Here is a 26,259-nt window from a genome sequence, read left to right on the forward strand (position 1 = left end):
TCATGCCTTTGTTTACACTCTCTCTTGCTTGCTTACAGCCCCTCACGACCCCAAGGTGACATTAGTGTGGCAACAAAATTGGAGCTATCCAGCCGTACAGTTTTGAGCCACATGTCAGCTCAGATGAGGAAAACCAAGTTTTCTTTTTCATCTGCTCCTGTTTGAAAATGATCTGAATAAAGAAATGCTTAGAAATTAAATTTTAGGAATAATTTGAATTCATATATGTCCTCCATCATGAGTAAAATCCCACAATAACATGTTAAAAACAAAATTTTCATTGGAGTGGGTCTATTCCATTATATTCAGTTCTATTCGATTTGGACTTGCTCACCATGACACATCAAAATGTTTGCCAGCTTTCTTGTAGTAATACACGAGGAAAAACTGATAACACACATGCATGTTTACTGCTTTAAAAAGCGCCTAAAGCTGTTGGTGGATCATATTACTATAGAAATGTACTAAGCGGAAAGGCCAGGGAAATGAGAAGAGACAGTCATTGGGTTCTTCATCGTCAGAAGACTGAGTCACAGTTTCAAGGCTGCACAGGAGGCAGAGGAAAGAAAACATGTGGACAGATACCAGCAGTAATCTGGTTAGGCTTGTGTGCATTCTCCACACACTTTGCTGGCGAGATCTGTGGAGGAAGAGGTCAGACAAAAATGAGAAGTGAAAGAGAGGAAGGCCAGGCAGGGGCGACTTCTCACAGTAATGTGCAAAGACAGATGAGCAGGGATGCCTGTCAGTCACCGCTGTCATTAGGCCGACCCCTCTGGCGCTTATTTGTTTATTTATGGATTTTGGTATTTACTTGTTTTTGGGGACAGTGTCCAGTGTGGCAAGTTTTCTCCCTCCCGTTCCCAAATCGTAAATAAGACGTCTACAAATCGGGTTGTGTTGAGCTTTATTTAAATCTCTTGAACGCAGCCTTCCAGCGGTCTCCCTCTCTGCGCATGCGCACAACTGACACTCCGGTAATCCGCCTGGAGGAGATTGCATCCCCGTCCACTGTGCCCAGGCTATCAGCGGGGAAGATTTAAGCGATGCAAAATACGCCCGACGGGGAAACGGGAGCGGCAAAGCAGCGAACGGAACCGTGACGGGGGGAGAATCTGCAGCCGTTATGGGGGATTTTTACACCGCGAGCGAGCTCGCATTCGGGGTGACAAGCGGACCGGAGCGACGTCTCCTCGAATAAGACCGCGCGGCTCAGCGCTGGAAATGTGAGATGAACGCAGGCGGCAATGGAGCCGGCGGACGATGACATTTGCAAACCAAGCTGTCTTAATTGGATCGCCACCTCATGTTTTCACGTCTCCTGAGCCCTGGCATCGGTTCTCCTTCTGGCCTTTGGTCCTCGGACGCAGAGCACCTTTTTAAAGAAACCCCACGTGACGTCGCAGTGATGAGTTAAAGTGCGCTAAAAAGAAGCATTTTCGATGTTTTCCAACGCCTTCTGGGAGCATTTGAACTCCAGATTCAATCTGTCAAGATCGGGGACAGCTAATATGCATTAAAGATGAACTTTTTTCTTCTTCTTTTGTTCTAAAAGTCTGGATTTAAATGCATTCAAATTAAGTTGATCTCTGACAGTGGTTCTCTAGTAAGACTTGGTCCCTTTGGCTGCTTCATGTGAGATGACACAAATCTCTGCAAAAGTTGATGAACAAGAGTCCCTGCATGTTTGTCTCAGTGGGAAGATCAGGCTGAAGTTACACTGCAGCTCTCAGGTCATCTCCTGGCCCAGAGTTGAGAAATCTGCACCCTCCTGATCATTTTACCGATGCAGTGTAAAATTGTTAAATTCACTCAAATGTTTATGTGATTGTTTGAAATCAGAGTTTTATCAGTCAGAGGTGACGTCATTAAATGCAGCCTCTCAGGACTTTTAATGACATTTACCTCTGGAAGAAATGTAGGAAACCCCCACAGCAGCTGTTAAACTGGGGCGTCTGAAATTGGAGACTTGAGTATTTGCATCCTTGTAGTTTTGCCAAAGCCTCTCCCATGAAATGCAAAACATTTATTTTCCCTCATTGTCCATTTTGTAAATAACTGGACATACAAGGAGTTTTTTTTCAGACACAGTTCCCTTCTATATCTTTTTATTACTTACTCTGGATCGTAACGTGATGTAAGAGGGTTAGAAGATGTTTGCTCCGCACGCCCTGATGTTGGAACCACAGCAAGCACAGTTACACACTTGACCTTTTCTGCGTTCCCTGGTCCAAACATCAACACGAGAAAAAGGAGGCTAGCATGAAACGACAGAAGCTGGAGAGATATGACAGAAGGAGAACGTGAGGAACTATGTATAACATTGTGGAAGACCTGTTCATGGAGTTTTACAAGCACGAAAAATGTAAATATAAAAATTGAAAGCCTTACTTTTTTTTTTAAACTGCACAGACACAAACTTCTTATGTGTGTAGTTCTGTTTATAGGATGCCTGTCCATCTTCAAGTTATCCATATTTTTTGAATACTTCTTATTTCTTATTGCTGTATTTGGATTATTTTTACTTGAGGGGTTTTTGGTACTTTAAGATCCCTTGGTGGATTTCCACGGCAACAGCAGTGGATCCATTATCAACTTTTGACTCTTGAGAAAGCAAAAACAAAGCAGCCCTCTTATCACACGCCACCCAGAAACAAATCTATCGCGTGGTGATGGGGAGCTCGGCCTCATCTCTCGCTGCGGAGACTGAGTCGGACCATGGCTTTCCCAGCACCCCTTTTTCCTCCTCACCCCCTGTGGGCTGGCTCAGGAACAGTCACAGCAGTCCCGTGTGGGGTAGCACCTTCATCCCACGGCAGCAACACCCGCTGCCTCATCGAGAGCGGAGGTAAGAGCTGGGTTCGTCCTACTAGCCGGATGTTGACACATCTCTTGTTTGAAGCTTTCTGGTTGTAAAGCACAGCCTGCCATCAGCAAAAGCGAGGAATTATCTTAATTTTTTTTACATTATGATCTTGTTCAGCTGTAGCTATTTGGTTCATTAATACTTCATGTAGAAACTCCTTAATAGTTGATCAAAAATCCTCACTGACTGAGGGATTTTGTTACACAGTAGCATAGATAACATCCGCTTTTCCATTGGAGCTTATCTAATCAAAGCTCGCATTTTGATGTTTGTCCATGATGCACCCAAAATCTGCAGTAAGCTGGATTTGAAACACTAAATCCCACCTCCTCCTAGCTCAGTATAGGCTGCTATGGGGTATTGACTCAATGAAGCAGAACTCAATAAATGCAGATAACTTTTCTTTTGGTTTAAATAAGACCTAGTTACAAGTTTCTATTTCTTTCAATTTCGAGAAAACACCCATGTATGCCGTTATCAGCAGCTGAGGAGTTTTTTTTGTTTGTTTTTCTTTTTCAAACCCGCAAAGCAAGAGTCCGTGATGCTCCAAACTGATAAACATGAACGTCCAACATTGTGAGAGCTTTTTGTTTTTTTTTTCTACAGCGCACTAAGCAGCTATGTGGTTTGGCCTGTTTTGTTGAATCAACACTCTGCATCTGGGTAGACCTCCTTGGTAATGACAGCTCTTCTTTGTTTGCTTGTTATGTAAGAACAAATAGAGAAAGAAGTCTGCCATGGTAGGTTCCTGTAATTTCTCTCATTGCCATTACATCCAAAGTACCTGCTTTATAGGACTCATGCAGTGTTTTTACTGACTTATTTACAGCAGATCCTCCCAATCGTTCTTCATGAAGCTTCTGTAGATTTGTTTTCGATCTATTCTTCCCTCCAGCTTTTTATAGTTTTTTTTTTGGGCATGTCCTCTGGAACAGTAACAGGCAGGTGATATTGACCGTCTGAAGTGTATTGAAGTTGTTGCTGAGTCACTCAGGCCATCATGGTCTGGTTGTTATTGATTTTCAGAGAGCCGATCATATTTCCCCCACTGTGGATGTCTTTATTTATTCAGCATCAGTCTCCAGTTGGGCTTTCATCTTTCTTGATTCCTGCCGACAGCTGTCAATGGCTGCCTTGTGTTTGTTCTACATTTAACACCTAAAAGTTGTCTTGGCTTCCTCCTTAGACATTTTTAATGTAAACAAAGATTTTTTTTTTAGCCCTGTGTTAAAATCATTGACTTTGTATGAGAACTGGTGTGGTTATCACCAAAAGAAAATGGTTTACTTTTAGCTCCAACAAAAGGAAGTCAATTCAGTTGGCAATTTTGCAAGGTACGGACATCGCCAAGTTGGAACCAGAAACCGTCAATAAGCTAAGATTGGTCCGAGTCAATCTGAGTCAACATTTCTATGGCAACCACTCATCAATAAGGAGTGAACTTTTTGGAAGTCCACACCCCTACCGATTAAGAAAGGGCTAGAGAAATTCTGTCAATCAGACTTTTTGAATGTTCGATGTAAGATCACATACTTCTATTGAGGCATCTGATTGGCCAGTTTATGACTTGAATAACTTGCACTAAGAAAAAAGGGTATGAAAAAGGAGAATTAGCAAGAACGGTTTAAAAAAACATTATCAGAGTAAGAATGGTTATTCTGACAAATATAATAACTGAGGAATAGGTGTGTATTTCTCTTTAGAAGTCTGACAGGTTTTGGCTTCTTGGAACCAGTGCATACTTCCTTTATGAAACACGAGAGAAGTGGGGTCACCCAGTTCAGTGCTCATATACAGTCAGTGGTTCGAATACACTTCCTTTAAGCACCAACCGGTACATAAGTGAAACCCTAGTTTTGTCACATTTAGTTGTATAGTTTTTTTTTTTTTTATTTCTGCTTCTTTCCAGAAACTGTTCCTCCATTATCAAGCAGTCCACACCATTAGTCAGCTGAGAGCATTAGCTCAGGTAAACAGACTATTATAGTCCATTTTTACCTGTTGCTGGAAGTCATAAAGGGACACTTATGCGAACATCAACTGACATCAGATGGTCCAAAAAAACTGAAGGAAAGCACTTAGAACCCCATCTTCTATCACTATTCACCCCAACTGACACACATGTGCTTTTCCACACAAACACAGCTGCACAAGTCTAGCCATGGTAGGCAAGCTTTGCTGAGTTGAACATGAAAAACAGACAACAGAACACTGGAAGCCCCCTTCTTTTTTCAGCCGTCCTCTCCTTTTTTATTCTTTTTTTATCCTTGAGAATGCATATGCATTGTTGTTTTTTTGTAGTTCCAGTCATAGCTTTAGGGAAGTGTAAGGGGGGCATGAAATAGTAAAGCAACTGTGAAAGATCACTTATGAAAAATCGTTCTTAACAAGCGCAGAAATGTAGTGTGTGAGCCGACCTTGTCTAAAAGCTTCACTCAGCGGTGCCACTTTGCTTTATTTATTTGTTCATCCTCATGTTATCATTGTGTTTTGTGGCCTTGAACATCTTGGGGCTTTTAAGCCTCAGGAAGCTCTGCAGAGCGGATCCCGGCGTCTCTACCGTCCCAGCATGATAGATGATTCCGTTTATCACAGCTCCATTCACCGGCCCTCTTCTCTTTAATTGGATTAAAACCAGTCCTCTCGGAGTCGAGAAGCATTGTCACTGGCTGTGTTTATGTCCGCTTCACGTCGGCTTGCCTTCCCTCGCTGCTGCTGTTTTAAAGGAACGGGCTTGGTGTCAGGACAGTTTGCAAATCCTCTAGAATTTGTTGGCATTAACATTTTCTCTAACAGTGAGTGAGGCTTCCTTTGAGAAAACAGAGCTGTTGTTGCAGAGCAATAAATAAATAAATAAATGAATAAATAAATAAATTGCCTGTTGGCACTGCGGCTGACATGATTCCAGATTTCCCCACTCTTGTTGCCATGGAAATCTGTAGCATATGCTCAGTAACCTAATTCCATCAGGCCCCAGATAAGACCACACATTTGAACCTGGCAGCCTTACACGTAAAAGGCCCCCTCCATTGTTTTCAATGTATGGAGAAAACGATGAGAAAAATATAAGGGTTTGCATTCATTCTCAGTGCCAACTAAAAATGGAGATTATTCCAGCTGCCACAGAGCAGCTCCTTTGGCATCGCGTCCCCCTTTCTGCAGCTTTCTGCCAGCTTCCAGCATTGCTGTCACTAAAGTCTGCTGAACCTGAGCCAGACAGTTTCCCTTGTTTAATGATTCAAATATCTGCAGTTGTCTCCAGTCCTGACACATTTACCTGTCAGAAATGAGCACAGGTTGTAGAAAAGGAGCACATTTTAGCTTTTTGGTGTTAGTTTGTGAGATCCTGATCATCCTAAAGTTCCTAAAACATGCTTAAAAATAACAAAGTTTATCGTCCTTATTTGATTGGAATAGGAACCAAAAATAAACGTGGATCGTTTTCTTTTTTTGTGAATGCTTCCCAGTTCTTTGTGTCTAACATTGTGTCTTTCTTGGGAAAGCTGCAGTTATGCAGAGCAATGACGGCATAGAGGCGGCGCTCCAACTCGTCCCTCCTTCCACAGCTTCACGTTTCAGCATGTTGAAATGTTTCAAATTCACATTTTTATCTGCTGCTTTCAAGCTTGGCTTTGGCTACTCCTCCACCTTTAAAGAGCAAAGTACTAAATTCATTCCAGACCTGTACTTATTGATGAGTCATATGATGCCATAAGGCAGTACTCGGAAAATGGAAAGAGGCTTTTCCACTTAAGATCTGTCGTCTGACCCTGATTCTGACCCTGAGGGGTCTTCTTAAAGAATTTATCGTGGAGGGGAAAAAGAATAAAAATCAGTGAAAGGTTACAAGACTGCTGTGGATGGACTTTAACTGAAAACTGCTCTTTCTGCTGCTCGTAATGTAAATCAGCACATAGATTCAGATCAATTTTAAATGTGCAGCTCATATAAATAGGTTCCTATAGCACAGTAACATAATGTGCTCTCATGTAATCTGCTTGTATTTACTCGTTTATTTCGTCTCATAAACTGAGCTTTTATCAATAGACTAGCTCAACAAGCCTAATCCTAATAGGCACTGTTGGTACACAGCAAAACATATTTTAAAATAAACAAACTCATCATGTGCTGTTTTAAAATTAAATGAGAACTTTTCTAATGTTTTTCCTTCATCTTAGCTTGAATTGTTTGGGACTGATTGTAGATTGTAGCACATTGAAAAACCAATGAGTGTAATACCTCTGTGTAAAATCTCAGATCAGATTTTCTTTTAAGATATTTTCTCTTAAAGGAGTAATTTTGTGGATAAAAAATGTTTTATTTTGTTGCTTACAATTTAAAAAATAAATAGATTATTGAGTTGCACCCTTTGCGGTTCCGCCTTAAACCTGTGTGCTGTTTGGTGCCAGCAGTTAGCTTGTTGTTGAACAGTTGTAGTTGTGTGTGTAAGGAAGTGCAAGGGTGCCATGAATTATATCTGAAAACTATTCATGGTTTTGTTTAATCCATTTTGTTTAATCCATTTTTCCAACATGCAGCTGACCTTTAAACCAGGAAACATCTGCAGGTGTTTGAATTACAGTGCCACACCACCAGTCTCTGATCCTTAACATTTTTATTGTATCCCATTTTTCAAATACACAAGGTTAAAAACTATATGAATAAGAAACTCAAAATTATTCTGTTTAAATTTGACTTTTAAACTGTTTAAACCTTTCAAATTTTTTAAGACACACCATTGTGATGTTTTAATTGTTTTTTGATTTAGCTTTTTTGTTCTTTTTTTAAAGGGTAGTATACGGTTTTACTCCAAGTTTAATTGTTGTTTTCCCTCAGTTATAACATCATATTTTCCCGCACAATTTCATGTAAATGCTGTGTTTGTCTGTCCTTTGGTTTGTTGGAGCACTTCTGTTTTTTCTCTCCTCTGCTTTCATGCCAGATTACTGACTCATTTATTCTAAGAAACAGCTTCCGACTGCATACTGATGAATCATTTACTAGGAATTGAATTAGTATCAAGTCAAATATTGAGTATGGTAGACAAAACGAGATTCTATAGTTATTTCTATTTTTTGTTTCTGTTTTTTAGTCTTTTTTTGCTCTTTAGATTTGTGTTTTAACAGAAATCTGTCATTTATTAGACTCTGTAATGCCTTTCAATAATTGTTTCTAATTCAAATAATTAATCTTTTGAAAAATAAGTTAATATTTAATTTATAGGAAGGTTCTTTGTCACTTTTTTTTACCTTGAAACGGAAACATTATTTGGTCAATGTTAGACTTTACATTTACAATAAAAAAATAAATGATTTAGAATCAAACCATACATTTTTGGGAATTCAACATTTTTTTTAAATCAATGTTTTTGACTTAAATCTGTCAAGCAGGAGCACTCTGCCCCCTCTGGTCAAGGAAGGAACTCCACGTTTCCCTCAGGCTGTGGGCTTGGAGCCAACACTAGAATGGCAGTGCTAATGACTGTCGCACAAAGGCCAAATATCTCACAGTCAGGCAGCGACAAACTGGCACAGTTCAGCACACTTGATCTCTAATGGAGTTTAGTATGTAAAATAAAGCAGATAAAAACCACAGTTGGTTGATACTTTATATTTTGACTTACTATTTTAGGATTACACTTGTTTGTAACCTGTAGGTTTTGTTTCCCCCCCCAACTTTTTTACTCCATAATTGTACAGTTTTATCTATGATTTATATTTTCCCACATTAAAGCTTTTCTGTAAAAAAAATAATATTAATCTTTTCTTATGTATTCAAAGTCTGATAACAGTAGGTACCGTAGATTTAAAAAACAAATATTGTAGTCCTTTTTTTCCCTCTAAAATTAATTTGGATTGCATGGAGGAAAAACTGCACAGATAGCTGTATGCATTGTAAACTGCTGGCCAGCTGCCCAGGTCTGCTCTAGTGAGAAGCTGAAGTGGGGCCTTTTAGAGCAGCTCCAGTGAGCACAGGGCCAAGGACAAAAGGTGTGTGCACTCCTTTGAGGGAAGGGAGCGTGAGCATGGAGAACATCCTTTTGATAGTGGTTTAGAGATCACAGGCGGTAGTGCTTCATCTTCTGCTGCACGCACTCGCTGGACTGTTACAAAGACAAGAGCTGGACTGACATAAAAAAAAGCAGGAACAAACTTGGTTTGTTAGTTTTTTGTAAAACATTTGTTGTACTTGTGACTAATTGGTTAAAAGAAAAAATCTTAGACAATCAATTTAATAGGAGTAGATCTTGAATTAGAGTATGGCAAAGTTGGAGATGGTTGTATACTACAGAGAACTACATAGTGAGACAAACTCCCTGGATTTGTGGTCTTTGTAGGCGTTCTTGTTTAAGATTAAACACAGCTGACAGTCATAAAAGAGGCTACAGGGTGGAAGCTGTTATCAAACACGAGGCGGTGACACTTGCTGCTGCTGTCGTCATTGCTGTTGGCAGTCCTCAGATAGACCAGCCTTTGGAGAAGCAGACACGGTGTGAACATGTGCCATCAAAGGTAGCATGTGGCTGCCACTTTGTTTACTCCCAAGGAAACGCTGAGCAAACCTAGACTGAAAAGTAGCCTCAACAAACAGATGAAGTTCATAGCAGATTTAAGTTTCTTTTCTTTCTTTAAAGCTGTAAAAAAATTTGTAGCTTCTGGTCACTTTGAATATTCTGGGATTTGGAGATGATGAAGGAAAGAAAAACTTTCTTTTTTCCTCAGGGGAAAAAAGTTCTTTATATTGGAGTGCTGGGTTGAGTTTAGAAGGATGAATAATGCATCCTAATATAAAGTGACTTCTGCCACTTTAATACTTGTTTATAATGTTCGGTAGACAATATTGAGAATGGAAAAATGCTTGGTTTAGATAAATATGGCACATACACACTCCAGAAGAAGCACGCAACAAAGCAATTGTGTTTGGGAAGAGGAAAAATGTTCCCAGAATACTGAAAGTTTTAGTCAAGGTTAACTAAGAATAAACTAAGAATAAATGATTTGTCTGAATACTTCTGCGTCTGCCAGTGAAATAGGAAGATCAAAAAAACAGTCAGTACAATTAGACTGTAAATCACTTTTAGGAAAATCTCATGTTAAAAATGGTTTTGAACTCGTCTCCAACCATTGCTAATCATGGCCTTTTGTTGAAGCAGCCATAGAGCTCTCTGACTTTGTAACTTTGACAGTTTGGGGGCAGCATTTCCCCCCCTGGGAATCAATGTGACACGCAGTGTACCATCCTAGCTCTTAGCACCTCATCCTGCTGAAAATTCCCGCATTACTTCCTCTGCGCCAGTGTTCACACATGAACAGCCTGATTGACAGTGACATTTATGGACTGGTCCTGGCGCTCTGACCCTTGGGGACATCCATGTCCCCCCAACCCCTTCTCTCTCTGTGATGGTCCTAAAACACTGTTAATAAGTCAAATCGACTGAACTGTAGGCCCACACACACAGGCGATTACAAATGCAGCCCAGTTTGAATGAAAACTTGCTCATGCTTTGTTTTTTGGAAACATAGAAAAGATTTACTGTAGTGGCGAACAGTGCCAATCCATTTCTAATAATGTAAAGTTGATCATTAAAAGGAAAAACCGCAGGAAAACCTTGAGAAACGACATGTTTCTGCCTCAGCCTTGTTTGGTTTTATGTATGGGTGAGAGCTGTTTTAAGACCATTTGAACAACAAAAGTATTATTAGAATCTTCCAGAGTATTGCCAGTATTGATATACCTGCCCATTTAAAATGCATTTGAGAAGATTGACATGGCCTGAAGCTACATCCATGTGGGCTGCATTAACCTTCACTAGGCTAGAGAGTAGTTCTAATATTGTGTGAATGAGATCCTGTGTGTTTTTCCATTGTATTAAGTGTCAATCAAAAGAGCTAAAGCAATGTAAGTTAATGTTTTGAGGCAAGAAACCTCAACTTCTCTGCTTTCCTTTCCTCTGGCTGCTCCACTCAGTGCTGCTTCTCTCTGGCTCTAATCAGGTGGCCATTATGTATAGATTTACTACCCCCAGTGCTCCTAGGAGGAAGATTTAATTTGATATTTTACTGCACTGGCTAATCTTTTCCTCTCACACACTGTTCTTATTTTGTTTACTTGCAGTTTGACTGTTTGTCTAGTATCTTCTCACATAATCAGCTTCAGACACCTATTTTCTGACTTTTGAATTGCTTCCTTCTGTTGGTTTTCACCTTGTTTAAATATTGTTTTGAATATTCCTGGATGGGGGGGGGGGGGGGGGGTCGGACTGTGCTGTTTGTTTTCTTTTTCCTTTGGCTGTTCCTGCTGAAAGTGTTTTACTGGTTGAAGTGTTTGTTTCTGACTCATTGTTTTAATGTTTCACAGCCACTCTCACTCTCCCGGCTCCATGGCTGCAGCGGTACGTAGCAGTGAGTGGTCCTGCGGACGCTGCACCTTCCTGAACGCCGGTGCAGCACCTCGCTGTTCCATCTGCGAGGCGCCGCGCCAGAAACCCGATCTCAACAAGATCCTGCGGCTAAGTAGTGGCGAGGAGCATCGTTGGGCGTGTCCCCGTTGTACCCTCAACAATCCCCTGGAATCTGGAGCCTGCTCCATCTGTGGCTTTGGGCCATCTTCTGACACTCGCAACCCCCCTACCACTAGTTTGGCTGCCACCTCAAATGGGTTTCAACCTTCCTCTGATGAACCTTCAGCCCCTACCATCACCAGCACAGTTTTACTGGAGCCTCATGGACAGAAGCCAGCTAAAGAGGAAGGCCTAAGGCCACCCGAAAGCAACGGAGAAGGGGGGGATCTTGGGGGGCTGCACTCAGGTTGGGCTTGCCCACGATGCACTCTCCACAACACCCCCATGGCAATGTCATGCTCAGCCTGTGGAGGACCCAGAAAACTGTCTTTGCCCAAGATCCCCCCTGAAGCTCTTGTGGTGCCTGAGGTGCGTACGCCTGTCCAAGGGTTCCCAGTTCACACAGCCGGGTCAGCACCGCTGCTCATCGACCTAACGGACGACTCTCCACCACCTTCTTCCTCTGATCCTCAAGAGTCCCCCCAGGGCACTACTCAGACCCTCTCATCCTCTTTCACCCCCTTTTCTTCTCTACAGAACAACCCTGTGCCCCGGAGCAGGAGAGAGGTTCCCCCTCCTGGGCGGCCTGCTGCAAACACTCCAAGCCCCACCTCCCCTTCAACAGCAGTTGTGCCCCCCCAGCCAGGCCCACAGCAGCCATCCAAGCCCAAACACGCTCAGCCCCAGGAACCTTCTTACCCCAAAAAGCGCCTCAGCATCTTGGAAGAAGAAGATGGTCAACGCCACCCTAAATCCTCCTCGGCTGTCTCCACCTGGAAGTGCCCCAGCTGCTCCTTACCTAATTCAGGAAGTTCATCCAAGTGCGAGGTCTGCAGATCATCCCGGGCTGGCTCTGACCTCATTGACTTAGTTGGTGAGACGGTACGATTTACCCCCGCGAGCCCCTCTAGTCCGGACTTTAGCACCTGGGCCTGCTCCAAGTGTACATTGCGCAATCCTACTGGTGCACCCAAGTGTTCTGCTTGTGGTTCCTCCAAACTGCACGGCTTTCAGGAGCAGCAGCCTCTTTTGCCCCGCTGCTGTACCAACTGTGGCCTCCCATCAGGGCCAGGCACCGCACCATGCTGCTGCACGCCTTCCTCTGGTCATAAAGCACGCAAACAGGCCCGGGGGTTTCCACCTTCCTCTTCTGCTGTGGTCCCTTCTGGTTCTTCCACCTTCTCCACCCCCTCTAACCTCCAGGAGAAAGTAGGACAGTGGAGCTGCCCAGCATGCACTCTTCTCAATGACATTAAGGCCAAGAACTGTGCAGCATGCCACACAGCTCAGCAGTACCTCACGCTCCGGAAGGTGGTGAAGCCCCTGAAGAGGAGGGAGAGTATGCATGTGGAGGCTCGTCGACGAAATGATGAAGGTGAAGCCAAAGAGCTTTGGGAGAACATTGTCAGCTTCTGCAGAGAGGTGAGAAACATGTCAATAATACAACCTTTGTCCACACTGTAGTCATTTCGGTTAGCTATGGGCTGACTACTCAAAGTACTTGTACTTGAGGTACTTGAACTTTCATCAGGAGGCTATAGAGATTTGGCAGTTGTGGAGGATTTGTCCAAGTGTACTTGACCATCCATTCACATAATAGCTTGTATTCTGTGTTTCCAAAATGGTTTGGCCTTTTACTGAAGTTTCAGTGATGGTGCAATCTACCCAACCCTGAAAACCAGACACGCCAAATCCGTACATTTTAATTCAACTACCAGAGAATAAAATCACCTGATGCCTGCTCCAGACAACAGTGAAGGGAGACGTTATGAAATTGAAATATTTAATGAAAAGCGCAACTAATTCTACCAATCACAGGGGAAAACTGTTCAACAAAGGGTTTTTCAATAGTTTCTTGTTTACATTTTACATTCTAAAAATGACCTGCCATAGGTGGTTATCTTTCTTGTTTTACAATTCTTTCCAATGTTTTAGCCTTTAATTTTATGCACTTAGTCATAATGTGTCTTGTTTAAACTCTGAGTTTGACCTTCATAGAAAATTAGTCCAGTGTTAAAGAATGAAACCAAAGATCTGCTCGCCATGCAGATTTATTTAATTCTGGCAAGCTGAATGCATTCTGTACAGGAGAGAGAGGCAGCTTGATTGACAAGGCCTTACAGCCAATCAGGGCACTGTAAAAGATAATTTAAGTAAAAAAGCATGCATATTTCCCCTTAAACAAATCTGCGAGACTGTGAAAGGTGAACTAAATAATGATTTAAATAGGAAAATAGTAATAAATATACAGAGGAATACTCTTGACAAAGGAACATTCTGTCACTTCCTGGAGCTTGCATAATTTCTTTGCTTTTGCATTATGTGTGTTTTTTTTTTTTGTATTCAAAAAGACTGACTCACAGCTGATTGGTGTGAGTCAGTGTCACAGCTGCTTGGCGTTGCAAACAAACCTCCCTCAGCATGCAAAGCAATGTCATTCTGCTCCATTGTATTACACCTTTCAAGCTCACGTTGTCTCTGCAGAGGCGAGCCTTTGAGAAGCCCTTATGCATGGAGGACTGACGAAGCGTAGCGCTGAGACAATTTGTTCATTCCGCTTATGCTAATGCTGATGAGACAAATCTGATTAAGCCTGATCGAAGTGGAATGTAAAGCCGTTTGTATGCAGGTGGCAGCCATATACAGTGCGTGCTTTATTACAGCTGCATCCCACCACTCATCCCATGTTTACAATAGTATAAGGTGAGATCAGAAATGCATTATTAATGCCTTCTTTGAAAGTCACTCACAGGGCTCATTTTAGTGAGCGTAGGAGGGAAGCTGGCTCAGTGGGGAGGAAGGATGTTGGAGATCCCTCATCCCCACCCTCGCTTTTCCTCTACGTGCTGCCTAACCTGAGATTGTCATTTCAACTAAAAAGAGTTCTTTATTTTTGGCTGTTTTCTTTCCTGCTCAGATAATTTGCATTTGTCTTCCAGTAGCTTTGCCCTCCTTTCTTTCCTATCTTTATCAACCTGTCTCCTTCCATCACATCTGTGTCCTCATGCTCAGTCCCTTTTTTTTGTAAAATGATGCCTGAAAATATGTTCCTGTTGCTCCCCCACCAAAATACCTGAACCCAGTTATCATGCTCAGGTTTTGTGCCAAGGTGACTTATTTTTAGCCAAAGAGAATAGGAGCAGGTCTGTTTTTTTTTTTTTTTTTTGTTACAGTGACTTTAATCCCTAATTGCATCAGTTGTGGCATTTCAAAGTGCTCTACAAAAGCTGTTGGTCATCAAATAGGCAATCAGCAGAGATGGAATATTTTCTGAAGAAATATTCTCGTTTTAGGAAATTGCTGTTTGTCCGTCTCAGCTCCTTGGTTTCAACTGGATTTGATTAGCTTTGAGAACGAGAGGCGTGAGCTTGATGCCAGTCTGCTTACTCACTACGCCTAGCAGCTATCATTAATGACCTGAAAAATACAGCAAAGCTTCCAGGTTTTTTTCCCCCAAGGGTCTTAAAAAGCCTCGGTTAAATGCCACGTTTTAGCAGATTGTTTAGAAAGTTTTCCCCTTATTCTACTGTGTTGCTTGAACCATTTTTTTGACTTCAGATTCACAAAGTTGATTAGAAATTGTGATTACATGGATTGACATCTCTGTCTCTGTAATGGCTGATTCCTTTAGTTTTATAATTCACTCCCTGCACTTCATGGGATTGGTGGGGGATGCTTTTGGTTCTGAAGGTTTGGGAGGAAGCAGTTCTTCTTCCTCCACACAGGATTGTTCAGCAGCCGTCATACATTTATCTAGGTTTATCCAGGTCACCATGACCAAGGTCACCTGGTGAGGACAGTCTTACTGGCTCAAGATGACTGATGGGATGTAACTAGAAAGGATCCCTTTTCATGTTTTGTGTCTTTATATTTGGTTCTCTTCACCAATATGTCCCCAAGGTCACACCTGATCTGTCCTTTTATTAAAAAAAAACAACACAAAAACAGGTGACTTATTTATCTGTACAATAAATGCAATCAAAGGGTCACATGGAGTCCTTGACTTGTTGGTATACAGAAGGATTGGAAGTGATTTCTTTGGTACCTAATGCTGCATTGACACCAGAAAAGCATTTCTGTAAAACACCTACCAACTTTTTTTTATATATATTTTACTGTGAGCTTCTAGATATTCTTAGCAATTCAACTGAATAAACCCATTCACTTCACTCTGGTTAGAAAGCTGGATGTGGTTTAGCATGTGGCTTCCTAGGTATGTTCAAGAGGTGATGAGCAAATTGCATGTGCTTTCTGTGTCAGTAAAGTCCTTAGATTTTTCCAACATCTACTGCAATTTCTTTTGTAACTTGCATATTTGTTATTCATCTTTTTTCTGTAGAGGATGTTGTGAAACAGCTGGTTTCCTACTTGGTACCATGACGACAAAGAAATCAGTTTTTTTGCTACTTGTATTAATGAGGGAAGCATTTGTCCTTTTTTGACCCAGAATCTGGGCCTCATGGGATTGCCTGCTCTATTGTCCCTATAGAAACCAAAACTGCACTTCAGGGTATATTTGTTTATGCTCCTATATATGCCACTTCTCATCTACATTGTGACATTCTATGTGTATCTCTTGTCCTCGGCCAGAACTCTGTGAACTTTGTGGATGACAGCTTTCCCCCTGGGCCTCGCTCCGTGGGTTTCCCAGAGGGGGACAGCGTCCAGCAGCGGATCAAGAAGTGGCTGCGTCCCCATGAAATCAACTGCAGCAACTTCAAAGACCGTAGCGTCAAGTGGTCCGTCTTCCGCACGCCAAGGCCCTCTGACATCCTCCAAGGGCTCCTTGGAAACTGCTGGTGAGTTGTCACAACAAAAACTGGACATCATCAGTGAAGGCCATTACCCATGGACGTCTGTGGGCTGCAAAATCATTTTTGACAAAACACCTTACATAATTTTTAGCAAAAAATTGGAAGGATTAAATGACTTTCAAACAGACAATATGTAATATTAGAATTATTTTTAAGGGAACTCTAGCTTTGACCAGAGAAAAACAAAGCACAAAACAAACATTTTCATTTGGTGGCAAATATAAAAGATAGAAGGGAAGAAATAATGCAGTGACCTTTTGCAGTTTGATTTATGTGCAGATTCACCTGACAGGTGGGCTCCGACCACAAGCGTGGCTTTGAGCACGTCGGTTATATCTATGCCCTTGTTGGGAGTGTCTCTTTGATGTGTGTGTTTCTGTGTGTTTCCATCCTCCATCTCCCTCCACAAGCTCACACACCTGCACTTCCAAAGTCGTGTGAGTGCAACCACTTCATCACAGCTCACAAAGCTTATCAAAAATAACTCGCCCCAGAAGGAAATCTTTTCATTTGCAACCAGACTTAGCAGAAAAAAAACCTTCCCTGTTGGCTTTAACTCATTTTTAGGAAGGATACAGACATAAAGATGGTAGGAAAGAAAGTCACGCTTACGTTCTTGAAAAGTAAAGCACCCGTGGACATCAGAGTAGATGTTCTATTTGTATTTTATTGCACTACTTTTACCACTTCCTTGAGTTTCCATATGTATTTTTACATTCTGTTTGGCTTAGTGTCCTTCTTAATGATTAAATTATGATTTCTGTGCTGCAGAATGAATGAACACTACAGAGGAAGTGGCCAGAAAATATAAAAAAGTAACTTGTGAAATAGGACAGATTTCACTTTAGTGAGGTAAAATCATACATAAGTCATTCATAACTGCTCAAGGTATTACATTAACAGTTTCAATAGCTGCTTGTTCTTCTAATCTGTGATTTCTAAAGCGTTCATCTTCTGACTGAAATGCAGAATCACTCTGATATTTGCCTGTCAGTCCTGCTCATCAGTTCTTGCTGGGTTTTTTTTTCATTGCTTGTCTCTGATTTTGAACGCTGTTTGTTCAGATCAAGCGTTCCATTTTCAAGTCGAGTTTTCTGTCTCTGCAGGTTTCTGAGTGCGCTGGCGGTGTTGGCAGAGCGTCCAGAGCTGGTGGAGAGGGTAATGATCACCAGGACTATTTGTCACGAGGGAGCGTACCAGATTCGGCTGTGTAAAGATGGAACGTGGACAACAGTGCTGGTGGATGACATGCTGCCCTGTGACGAATATGGATACCTGCTCTTTTCCCAGGTTATAACAATGGAATTTAAAAAATTAGCATTATCGCGGGGAATAAAGGGATTTGGAAAGAAAAAGCTAATTTTGATTATAAAATATAAAGTACTTAAAGGAATCATTACATAAACTGGAGTTTTTTTTAAACTTTCATTAACTGGAGAAATGTGTCTTTAATATATTCCATTTATAAGTTTAGCTAGACTGAAAACATTTGGAATACTGATTTTGCATTCTGGTTTGTTTGTAACTAATACTAAAGTGTTGATGTACTTTTGAATAATGCTCAAAAGTTGTAATTTATTTCAGAATAAAAGCAAGACAAGTGTATTTGAATGAATCTGCTGTTAAATCCTTCAGGAAGGTCGCATTATTTAATTTGAAACATTGAAAAAGAAGTTTTTTTTTCTTGTCATGTGTACAAAAAATGGAGAGCAAATGCAAAAAACTGAATTTCTAAAAGGAAAATTAGCATAATTACAACTTCTTTACAAACACACAAAAAAGCATTACATATAAGGTATATATTATGAAACCTTTTTCGTTACAGAAATATACTATGTATATTATATTAGAAACTATTATGATATTCAAAATAAACCCTTGTAAACAGATCTCTGTGTTGCTATCAAAGAATGTTGGAGTCGATTTAAGTGAAAATTAAGAATAAAGATATGCTGGTTCTACTTAGAACATATTTCTATTGTAATAAACCAGAAAAAAGCATTTTTAAGATACATTCAAGTTAAAATATGACTTATTTTTGTAGTTTTCCCTTCAAAATGAAACAGTTTAGCATACATAGATTTTCCATTCTGGGTACAACCTCTTTGACTTATAAAGCTCAATTTGGGGCATTGGAGCATATTCGCTTGTTCCACTGAGGACAATTATCTAATTAATCAGCCATTATGTGGCAAATAAAAATGTGATTATAAAGCGAATAAAGCACAAGGAAATGACACGAGGTTCCATTATCTGCAGAAGAGACTTACTTTTCTCCCTGCAGGTAAAGGTCTAATCTCATTTCTCTTATCATCATAAAACTATGTGGCACAAGCAACAAAAACAAGACAACAGAATGACGTTCTCTTTTAAATTCTTTATTTGAAGGAATATAAGGAAAATAAATGGATGCTTTATGTTATTATGTTGTAATATTTTAAAACTTGAGTCCTGAAAATGAGCTTCACTGTCAGTTTGAGGACCTTTAAAAAATATGGATTGAAGCATACATAATGCTACAAAGCCTTTCTTCCCCAGTGAGTCATCCTCAATCCCTCCTTTTTCTGTCTTATTATTTTAGGCCCAGAGGAAGCAGCTATGGGTGGCCCTCATTGAAAAGGCTCTTGCCAAACTCCACGGTTCCTACTTTGCCCTGCAGGCAGGGCGTGCCATCGAGGGCCTGGCAACACTCACGGGGGCCCCCTGTGACTCTCTCATGCTCCAGGTCAGCTCCACCAACCCCAGGGAGGAACCTATTGATACGGACCTCATCTGGGCCAAGATGCTCAGCTCCAAGGAGGCTGGGTAAGAAGGGATTCAGACCCTCAATCAAGAAAGAGAATGCTGTTACTACTAATCAGATTATGTTAATAATATCTCACATGCTTGGCTGTCATTTAGGTTTCTGATGGGTGCATCCTGTGGTGGAGGCAACATGAAGGTGGATGATAGTGTCTACGAGTCTTTGGGTCTGAGGCCGCGACATGCTTATTCCATCTTGGATGTTCGAGATGTCCAGGGTTACAGGTGCAAAAAGGAGACGAGGAGCTGCCTGCTCTCTGAAATGTTCAATCACTCTGTTGAGGGTTTCTGTGGATCTGAGTCACAAATGAAAAATTCATTTCAATTTGTATTGTCTCCCAGTTTTGATTCTTTTTATGTTTTTCCCCAAAACATTAGGAGGAAATATTTTATAAAATAAATTTTAAGTTAAAGCAGGTACCTACTTTAGGTATTTAGCCATGATTCCATGTTTTCTTCTCGAAAGCAACATGCCGCCACTTTAATTTCTACCTGCAAAGCAGTGGGAAAGCTGTGAAGCATTCAACGAGGCTGTCACTGTCTGCAGAGATTGTCATGATGTTAAAAGTGGTTTGAAATCAATGATTCACTTGTTTCCTTATTTGGAAAGTGTGGACTTTGATTAATCGGTGTCCATTTTTCTTTTGTTACTCGCTATCAGATTGGAGGCAAGGAAATAAAAGGTGTTGCTTAAGTGAAGGAAGTGATCCATTAAAGAACAAAGGAGTCAGCCAGGAAAGGACTGGGCTGTTATTGAAAGGCCCTCAGGTCTCACTCTGACTTTTAACTTGTTTTTTTTTTTTTTTTACTTTGGACGCAGGTTGTTGCGTCTCCGAAATCCGTGGGGGCGCTTCTCTTGGAACGGTAGCTGGTCAGACGAGTGGACAGACTGGCCGCAGCACCTTCGTCACGAGCTGATGGCTCATGGTAGCAGCGAAGGAGTTTTCTGGATGGAATACAGCGATTTCATAAAGTAATGATCACAAAATCACGTCTTTTGTTTTTGACCTTCTTTTATTTCTATCTGTTGATCAGACGACCTCTCAAGAAAAAAGAAAAAAAGGTTTCCTCGTCCTTGTCCTGCCACACCCGTGTAGAGTAGTTCATCAGAAACGTTAGCAATCATCCCATGTGCATTTGAGTTCTTGGAAAACTAAACTGTATGTCTGTTAAAGCAAAAATGGCGAAAATGGATACTGGTGTTATCTGCAGTGTTAATGTGCGTTATTGTTTGGGCACACCACCCTAAATATGAAATATAATTTTATCATTTTAATTTGAAAGATCATTAGAAGTTTCATAGTGAAACCCAGAACTGTAGTTTTTTTTGGCTTTTTTCATCATATTCAGCACTTAAAGTAACCCAAATAGAAATCCAGCATGAAGCTTCCAGTGCTGAGGGACGGACGTCAGACGCAGACATTAAAGAGACGGACGTCTGACGCAGACATGACAGAGACGGACGTCAGACGCAGACATGACAGGGACGGACGGCAGACGCAGACATGAAAGAGACGGACGTCAGACGCAGACATGACAGAGACGGACGTCAGACGCAGACATGACAGGGACGGACGTCAGGCGCAGACATGTAAGAGACGGACGTTAGACGCAGACATGGCAGAGACGGACGTCAGACGCAGACATGACCGGGACGGACGTCAGACGCAGACATGACAGGGACGGACGGCAGACGCAGACATGAAAGAGACGGACGTCAGACGCAGACATGACAGAGACGGACGTCAGACGCAGACATGACAGGGACGGACGTCAGACGCAGACATGTAAGAGACGGACGTCAGACGCAGACATGACAGAGACGGACGTCAGACGCAGACATGACAGGGACGGACGGCAGACGCAGACATGAAAGAGACGGACGTCAGACGCAGACATGACAGAGACGGACGTCAGACGCAGACATGACAGGGACGGACGTCAGACGCAGACATGTAAGAGACGGACGTTAGACGCAGACATGGCAGAGACGGACGTCAGACGCAGACATGACCGGGACGGACGTCAGACGGAGACATGACAGGGACGGACGGCAGACGCAGACATGAAAGAGACGGACGTCAGACGCAGACATGACAGAGACGGACGTCAGACGCAGACATGACAGGGACGGACGTCAGACGCAGACATGTAAGAGACGGACGTCAGACGCAGACATGACAGAGACGGACGTCAGACGCAGACATGACAGGGACGGACGTCAGACGCAGACATGACAGGGACAGACGTCAGACGCAGACATGTAAGAGACGGACGTCAGACGCAGACATGACAGAGACGGACGTCAGACGCAGACATGACAGGGACGGACGTCAGACGCAGACATGACAGGGACGGACGGCAGACGCAGACATGAAAGAGACGGACGTCAGACGCAGACATGACAGGGACGGACGTCAGACGCAGACATGACAGAGACGGACGTCAGACGCAGACATGACAGGGACGGACGTCAGACGCAGACATGACAGGGACGGACGTCAGACGCAGACATGACAGGGACGGACGTCAGACGCAGACATGACAGGGACGGACGGCAGACGCAGACATGAAAGGGACGGACGTCAGACGCAGACATGACAGAGACGGACGTCAGACGCAGACATGACAGGGACGGACGTCAGACGCAGACATGTAAGAGACGGACGTTAGACGCAGACATGGCAGAGACGGACGTCAGACGCAGACATGACAGGGACGGACGGCAGACGCAGACATGAAAGAGACGGACGTCAGACGCAGACATGACAGAGACGGACGTCAGACGCAGACATGACAGGGACGGACGTCAGACGCAGACATGTAAGAGACGGACGTTAGACGCAGACATGGCAGAGACGGACGTCAGACGCAGACATGACAGGGACGGACGTCAGACGTAGACATGACAGGGACGGACGGCAGACGCAGACATGAAAGAGACGGACGTCAGAAGCAGACATGACAGAGACGGACGTCAGACGCAGACATGACTGGGACGGACGTCAGACGCAGACATGTAAGAGACGGACGTCAGACGCAGACATGACAGAGACGGACGTCAGACGCAGACATGACAGGGACGGACGTCAGACGCAGACATGACAGGGACGGACGGCAGACGCAGACATGAAAGAGATGGACGTCAGACGCAGACATGACAGGGACGGACGTCAGACGCAGACATGACAGAGACGGACGTCAGACGCAGACATGACAGGGACGGGCGTCAGACGCAGACATGAAAGAGACGGGCGTCAGACGCAGACATGACAGAGACGGACGTCAGACGCAGACATGACAGGGACGGACGTCAGACGCAGACATGACAGGGACGGACGGCAGACGCAGACATGAAAGAGACGGACGTCAGACGCAGACATGACAGAGACGGACGTCAGGCGCAGACATGACAGGGACGGACGTCAGACGCAGACATGTAAGAGACGGACGTTAGACGCAGACATGGCAGAGACGGACGTTAGACGCAGACATGTAAGAGACGGACGTTAGACGCAGACATGGCAGAGACGGACATCAGACGCAGACATGTAAGAGACGGACGTTAGACGCAGACATGGCAGAGACGGACGTTAGACGCAGACATGTAAGAGACGGACGTTAGACGCAGACATGGCAGAGACGGACGTTAGACGCAGACATGGCAGAGACGGACGTTAGACGCAGACATGGCAGAGACGGACGTCAGACGCAGACATGTAAGAGACGGACGTCAGGCGCAGACATGACAGAGACGGACGTCAGACGCAGACATGACAGGGACGGACGTCAGACGCAGACATGTAAGAGACGGACGTTAGACGCAGACATGGCAGAGACGGACGTTAGACGCAGACATGTAAGAGACGGACGTTAGACGCAGACATGTAAGAGACGGACGTTAGACGCAGACATGTAAGAGACGGACGTCAGACGCAGACATGACAGAGACGGACGTCAGACGCAGACATGACAGGGACGGACGTCAGACGCAGACATGGCAGAGACGGACGTTAGACGCAGACATGTAAGAGACGGACGTTAGACGCATACATGTAAGAGACGGACGTCAGGCGCAGACATGACAGAGGCGACATAAACATTACGATTGATCAACAAACACTTCATGTTATTTGTTTAAACGCAACGGAGATGCACCGCAGACTGACCACTGTAAATCAGTCATGGTGGTGGTTTCTACATTTCTGTAGATCAAACTAGTCAGACATCCTGCTGCCTAGTGAGTGACAGAAATAAAAGGCTCGTCTCACTGCATACTGCACTATAACTGCACCAAAATCTACAGTTTTTATTTCTTTTTTACCAAATAAATGTAAGCTAAGGTGGAAGTAAGTCATATTTATTTTTAAAAACACTGCAGTCATAAATTGCTACATTCTCCTTTGAACTTATACTATAGAGGATTCAGCTGGTAATGGTAAAAGCACTCAAATCTTTTGTTTTGCAGACACACAGTCTTTTAAGTCCTATTTACACGGTATGAATAGATGAATAATCCTGAGCGTTTATGGGTATCTTTGACCATCTGCTATTTATCTGCTATACACGCTTTTGTTTTTTGCCTAGTGCCTCGTTTGCCAGGGATTCAGCACAGGCTTACATTTGTAATGGCTCTGACTCTCAGTATTTTGATTGTTTTTTCATATTACATATAATCCTTGCCCTCAGCATCCACTATTGACAAGCCCTTTGTTTTTGTGGGCATTCTCTTTCATATTAATCTGCATGGCTGGATCTCCAGCTTTTGCCTTATCCAAAGACTTCACTGGCTGTTTTGTCAACCAAAGTGAAATAGAAAACATTGGAGAGTTGTATATTAGAAAATATGACTATAACTGATGACTGGTAGCAATTGCTTCAGGGGGCCTTTCAAATATACTATTTTGTATTATTTCATAAAGCGATCGCATTGACAGAGCTGCCTTTTTCTGGATTTACTCAATATTCTCTTCAAGTGAGACAAATTACCGAACATCTGTCTGTTTTTTTTTCGCTCATTCTTTTCAATGAAATAATCTAACATCCTTAAAGAGCTGCTTAAACCTGACAAACATGCTCAGCCGAGGCACGATACTCATCACCCTCTGGCTGTTTGTTTTATCCAACAGACAAAAAGACTCCCAAACAACCTTTATGCTTTTTTTTCTCTCTCTTTTTGGATTTCTTTATTTGGGTAGCTGAATGAACAGAACCTAATTCTCAAAAAGAAGATGTTGTGAGATGAAGTTGAAAAAAAGTATTGTCATATTTGCAGGATACATGATTAGATGCATTAGATGAGGTTTTCTTCATACTTTGACACAAATAAATCCACTTGCAGTGTTTTGACTTGCATTAACATTGTACAGTCTTCTTGTCCTGCAGAAGAATGACCTCACTCTTCACTTTTATGCATCTGCAGGTACTTTGACTCAGTAGACATTTGTAAGATCCACTCAGACTGGCAGGAGGTGAGGCTACAAGGCAGCTTCCCTAGCAAAGCCAGTGGGCCGGTCACGGTCACAGCCCTGACTGTGCTGGAGAGGACGGCTCTGGAGTTTGCTCTCTTCCAGGAGGGAAGCAGGTAGCTTTAAGACTCTCTCCACACACAGAACCCCCCCCCCTCTCATATGTTTCTCACTACCTGAAACACCCCTCCAGGCGCTCAGACACAGCAGACAGCCACCTGCTGGACCTCTGCATCATGGTCTTCCGTGCCTCCTTCGGTAGTGGTAACAAGCTGATACTGGGACGCCTGTTGGCGCACAGCAAGAGAGCGGTGAAGAAGTTCGTCGGCTGTGATGTCATGCTGGAGCCGGGGGAGTATGCTGTTGTCTGCTGCGCCTTCAACCACTGGCAGATGAATGTCAGCGGGACGGGAGGCCCACCCACGCCCGGTAGGTGTACAGAAACAGAGGCAAGAAGCAATGCCAGCAAGAAATACTTACTTAAGCTAAAATATATACTTATAGTTTTTGAGCCTTTCCTGAAATTAGCATCTGTCATCTTCCTATAAAGTCTCTAGCCCAACCAGCGGAGCAGCACGGCGACCCAGCCAGGACTTTCCCGGCTACATCTTAGCCATCTACAGCTCTCGACAGGTCATGGTGGAGCAGGTGGAAGCAACTGCCACCACCCTGGCTGATGCCATCATCCTGCTGACTGAGAACAAAGGAGAAAGGCATGAGGTGAGACAAGCCTGTTAGATAAAACAAGAATTTAAACACTAAGTTTGTCGTAAAACCTGTAATAATCCAAATTCAATTGACATGTTAGTTTATTTATAGTTCATGTCATGTAGATCAAACCTGCATCAGAATCATTGTAGAGGGAAGAATTATGGAAATGGATTTAATTTCAAACTTTGCTTTTGATTAGAACACAAAAATGATACTAAAAGCAGTGTTTAAACATTAAAGGAAAAAGTAACGAATACTAATTGGAGCTTTTAATGTGTGATTCTCAAGGTTTTGGGCAAAGTGGTAGATAGAACCATTCAAGCTTTCAAACTCCACCAATTAATGAAATACTAAATAGACCACATTTCTGAACAGATATATATAAATATATATATTTCCATTTGTTTGTTTAGTGTCCTCTCAATAGTTTATGGAAGAAACCTTCAAACATGTGTGAAGGGATCTGATCCTGCTGGAGAACAAACTGTTCTGTGCTGATGTGTGATGAGAGTGAATCTGGACATAATCTCATTTTTTTTCTTTCTTTTGTGGTTAACCCAGTCTTTGTTGCATCTCCAATTGTCCTCTTACTAGATTTTCTCAAACTTGAATGAATATACTGCTTTTTGAAAAATGACAAGCTGCGCTTTGAGCTTTGACCTAATTTCATGCTTTCTTCCTGAGCTTCACCACTTTAAAAAAGGAGAGGGAGCTTTCTTTTCACTGTGGAAATGGATTTTTGCTTTCATTAGACTTTTTCCTCCATATTTACTTACATTTTCTTATTTTGCTCTTAGCATATGTTTTTTTTTTAAATCTAAAATCCCTTCACTGAGGATTTTCTTTATTTGTGGAACACATTTAAATCCATGTTGTTTCCCAGCCCTAAAGAAAAACATTAAGTATTTCAAAATAAATGCATGTGTTCTCAAAAAGAATAACAGTTTTATGTCAGTTTTACCCAACAAATATATATTTTCTGAAATCTTTGCAGGTCTGTGCAACAATTAAAAATGCATCCTGACATATTGGTACATC

General features: G+C 42.6%; 1 protein-coding gene across 3 annotated transcripts in view; it reads left to right on the top strand.

Annotated features, from left to right (window-relative positions):
• The window catches only part of capn15 (calpain 15), a 37,689-nt gene that overhangs the window by 6,851 nt on the left and 4,579 nt on the right, over window positions 1-26,259 (top strand). For 2 of the 3 annotated variants that reach the window (XM_078937345.1, XM_004080335.5), the window contains 9 exons: window positions 11,225-12,848; window positions 16,017-16,225; window positions 17,347-17,530; window positions 18,822-19,045; window positions 19,142-19,267; window positions 19,863-20,015; window positions 24,465-24,626; window positions 24,704-24,939; window positions 25,061-25,230. In XM_078937345.1, coding sequence (XP_078793471.1) covers window positions 11,247-12,848; window positions 16,017-16,225; window positions 17,347-17,530; window positions 18,822-19,045; window positions 19,142-19,267; window positions 19,863-20,015; window positions 24,465-24,626; window positions 24,704-24,939; window positions 25,061-25,230 — 3,066 coding nt within the window. In that variant the 5' untranslated portion in view covers window positions 11,225-11,246. Of the gene's footprint in view, window positions 1-958; window positions 2,849-11,224; window positions 12,849-16,016; window positions 16,226-17,346; window positions 17,531-18,821; window positions 19,046-19,141; window positions 19,268-19,862; window positions 20,016-24,464; window positions 24,627-24,703; window positions 24,940-25,060; window positions 25,231-26,259 lie in introns of those variants that run through there. The other variant, XM_011488104.4, reaches the window with a different exon arrangement.

This window comes from Oryzias latipes, chromosome 19, assembly GCF_053564925.1.
Source record: "Oryzias latipes strain Hd-rR chromosome 19, Olatipes_Hd-rR_3.1".
Taxonomy (NCBI): Eukaryota; Metazoa; Chordata; class Actinopteri; order Beloniformes; family Adrianichthyidae; genus Oryzias; species Oryzias latipes.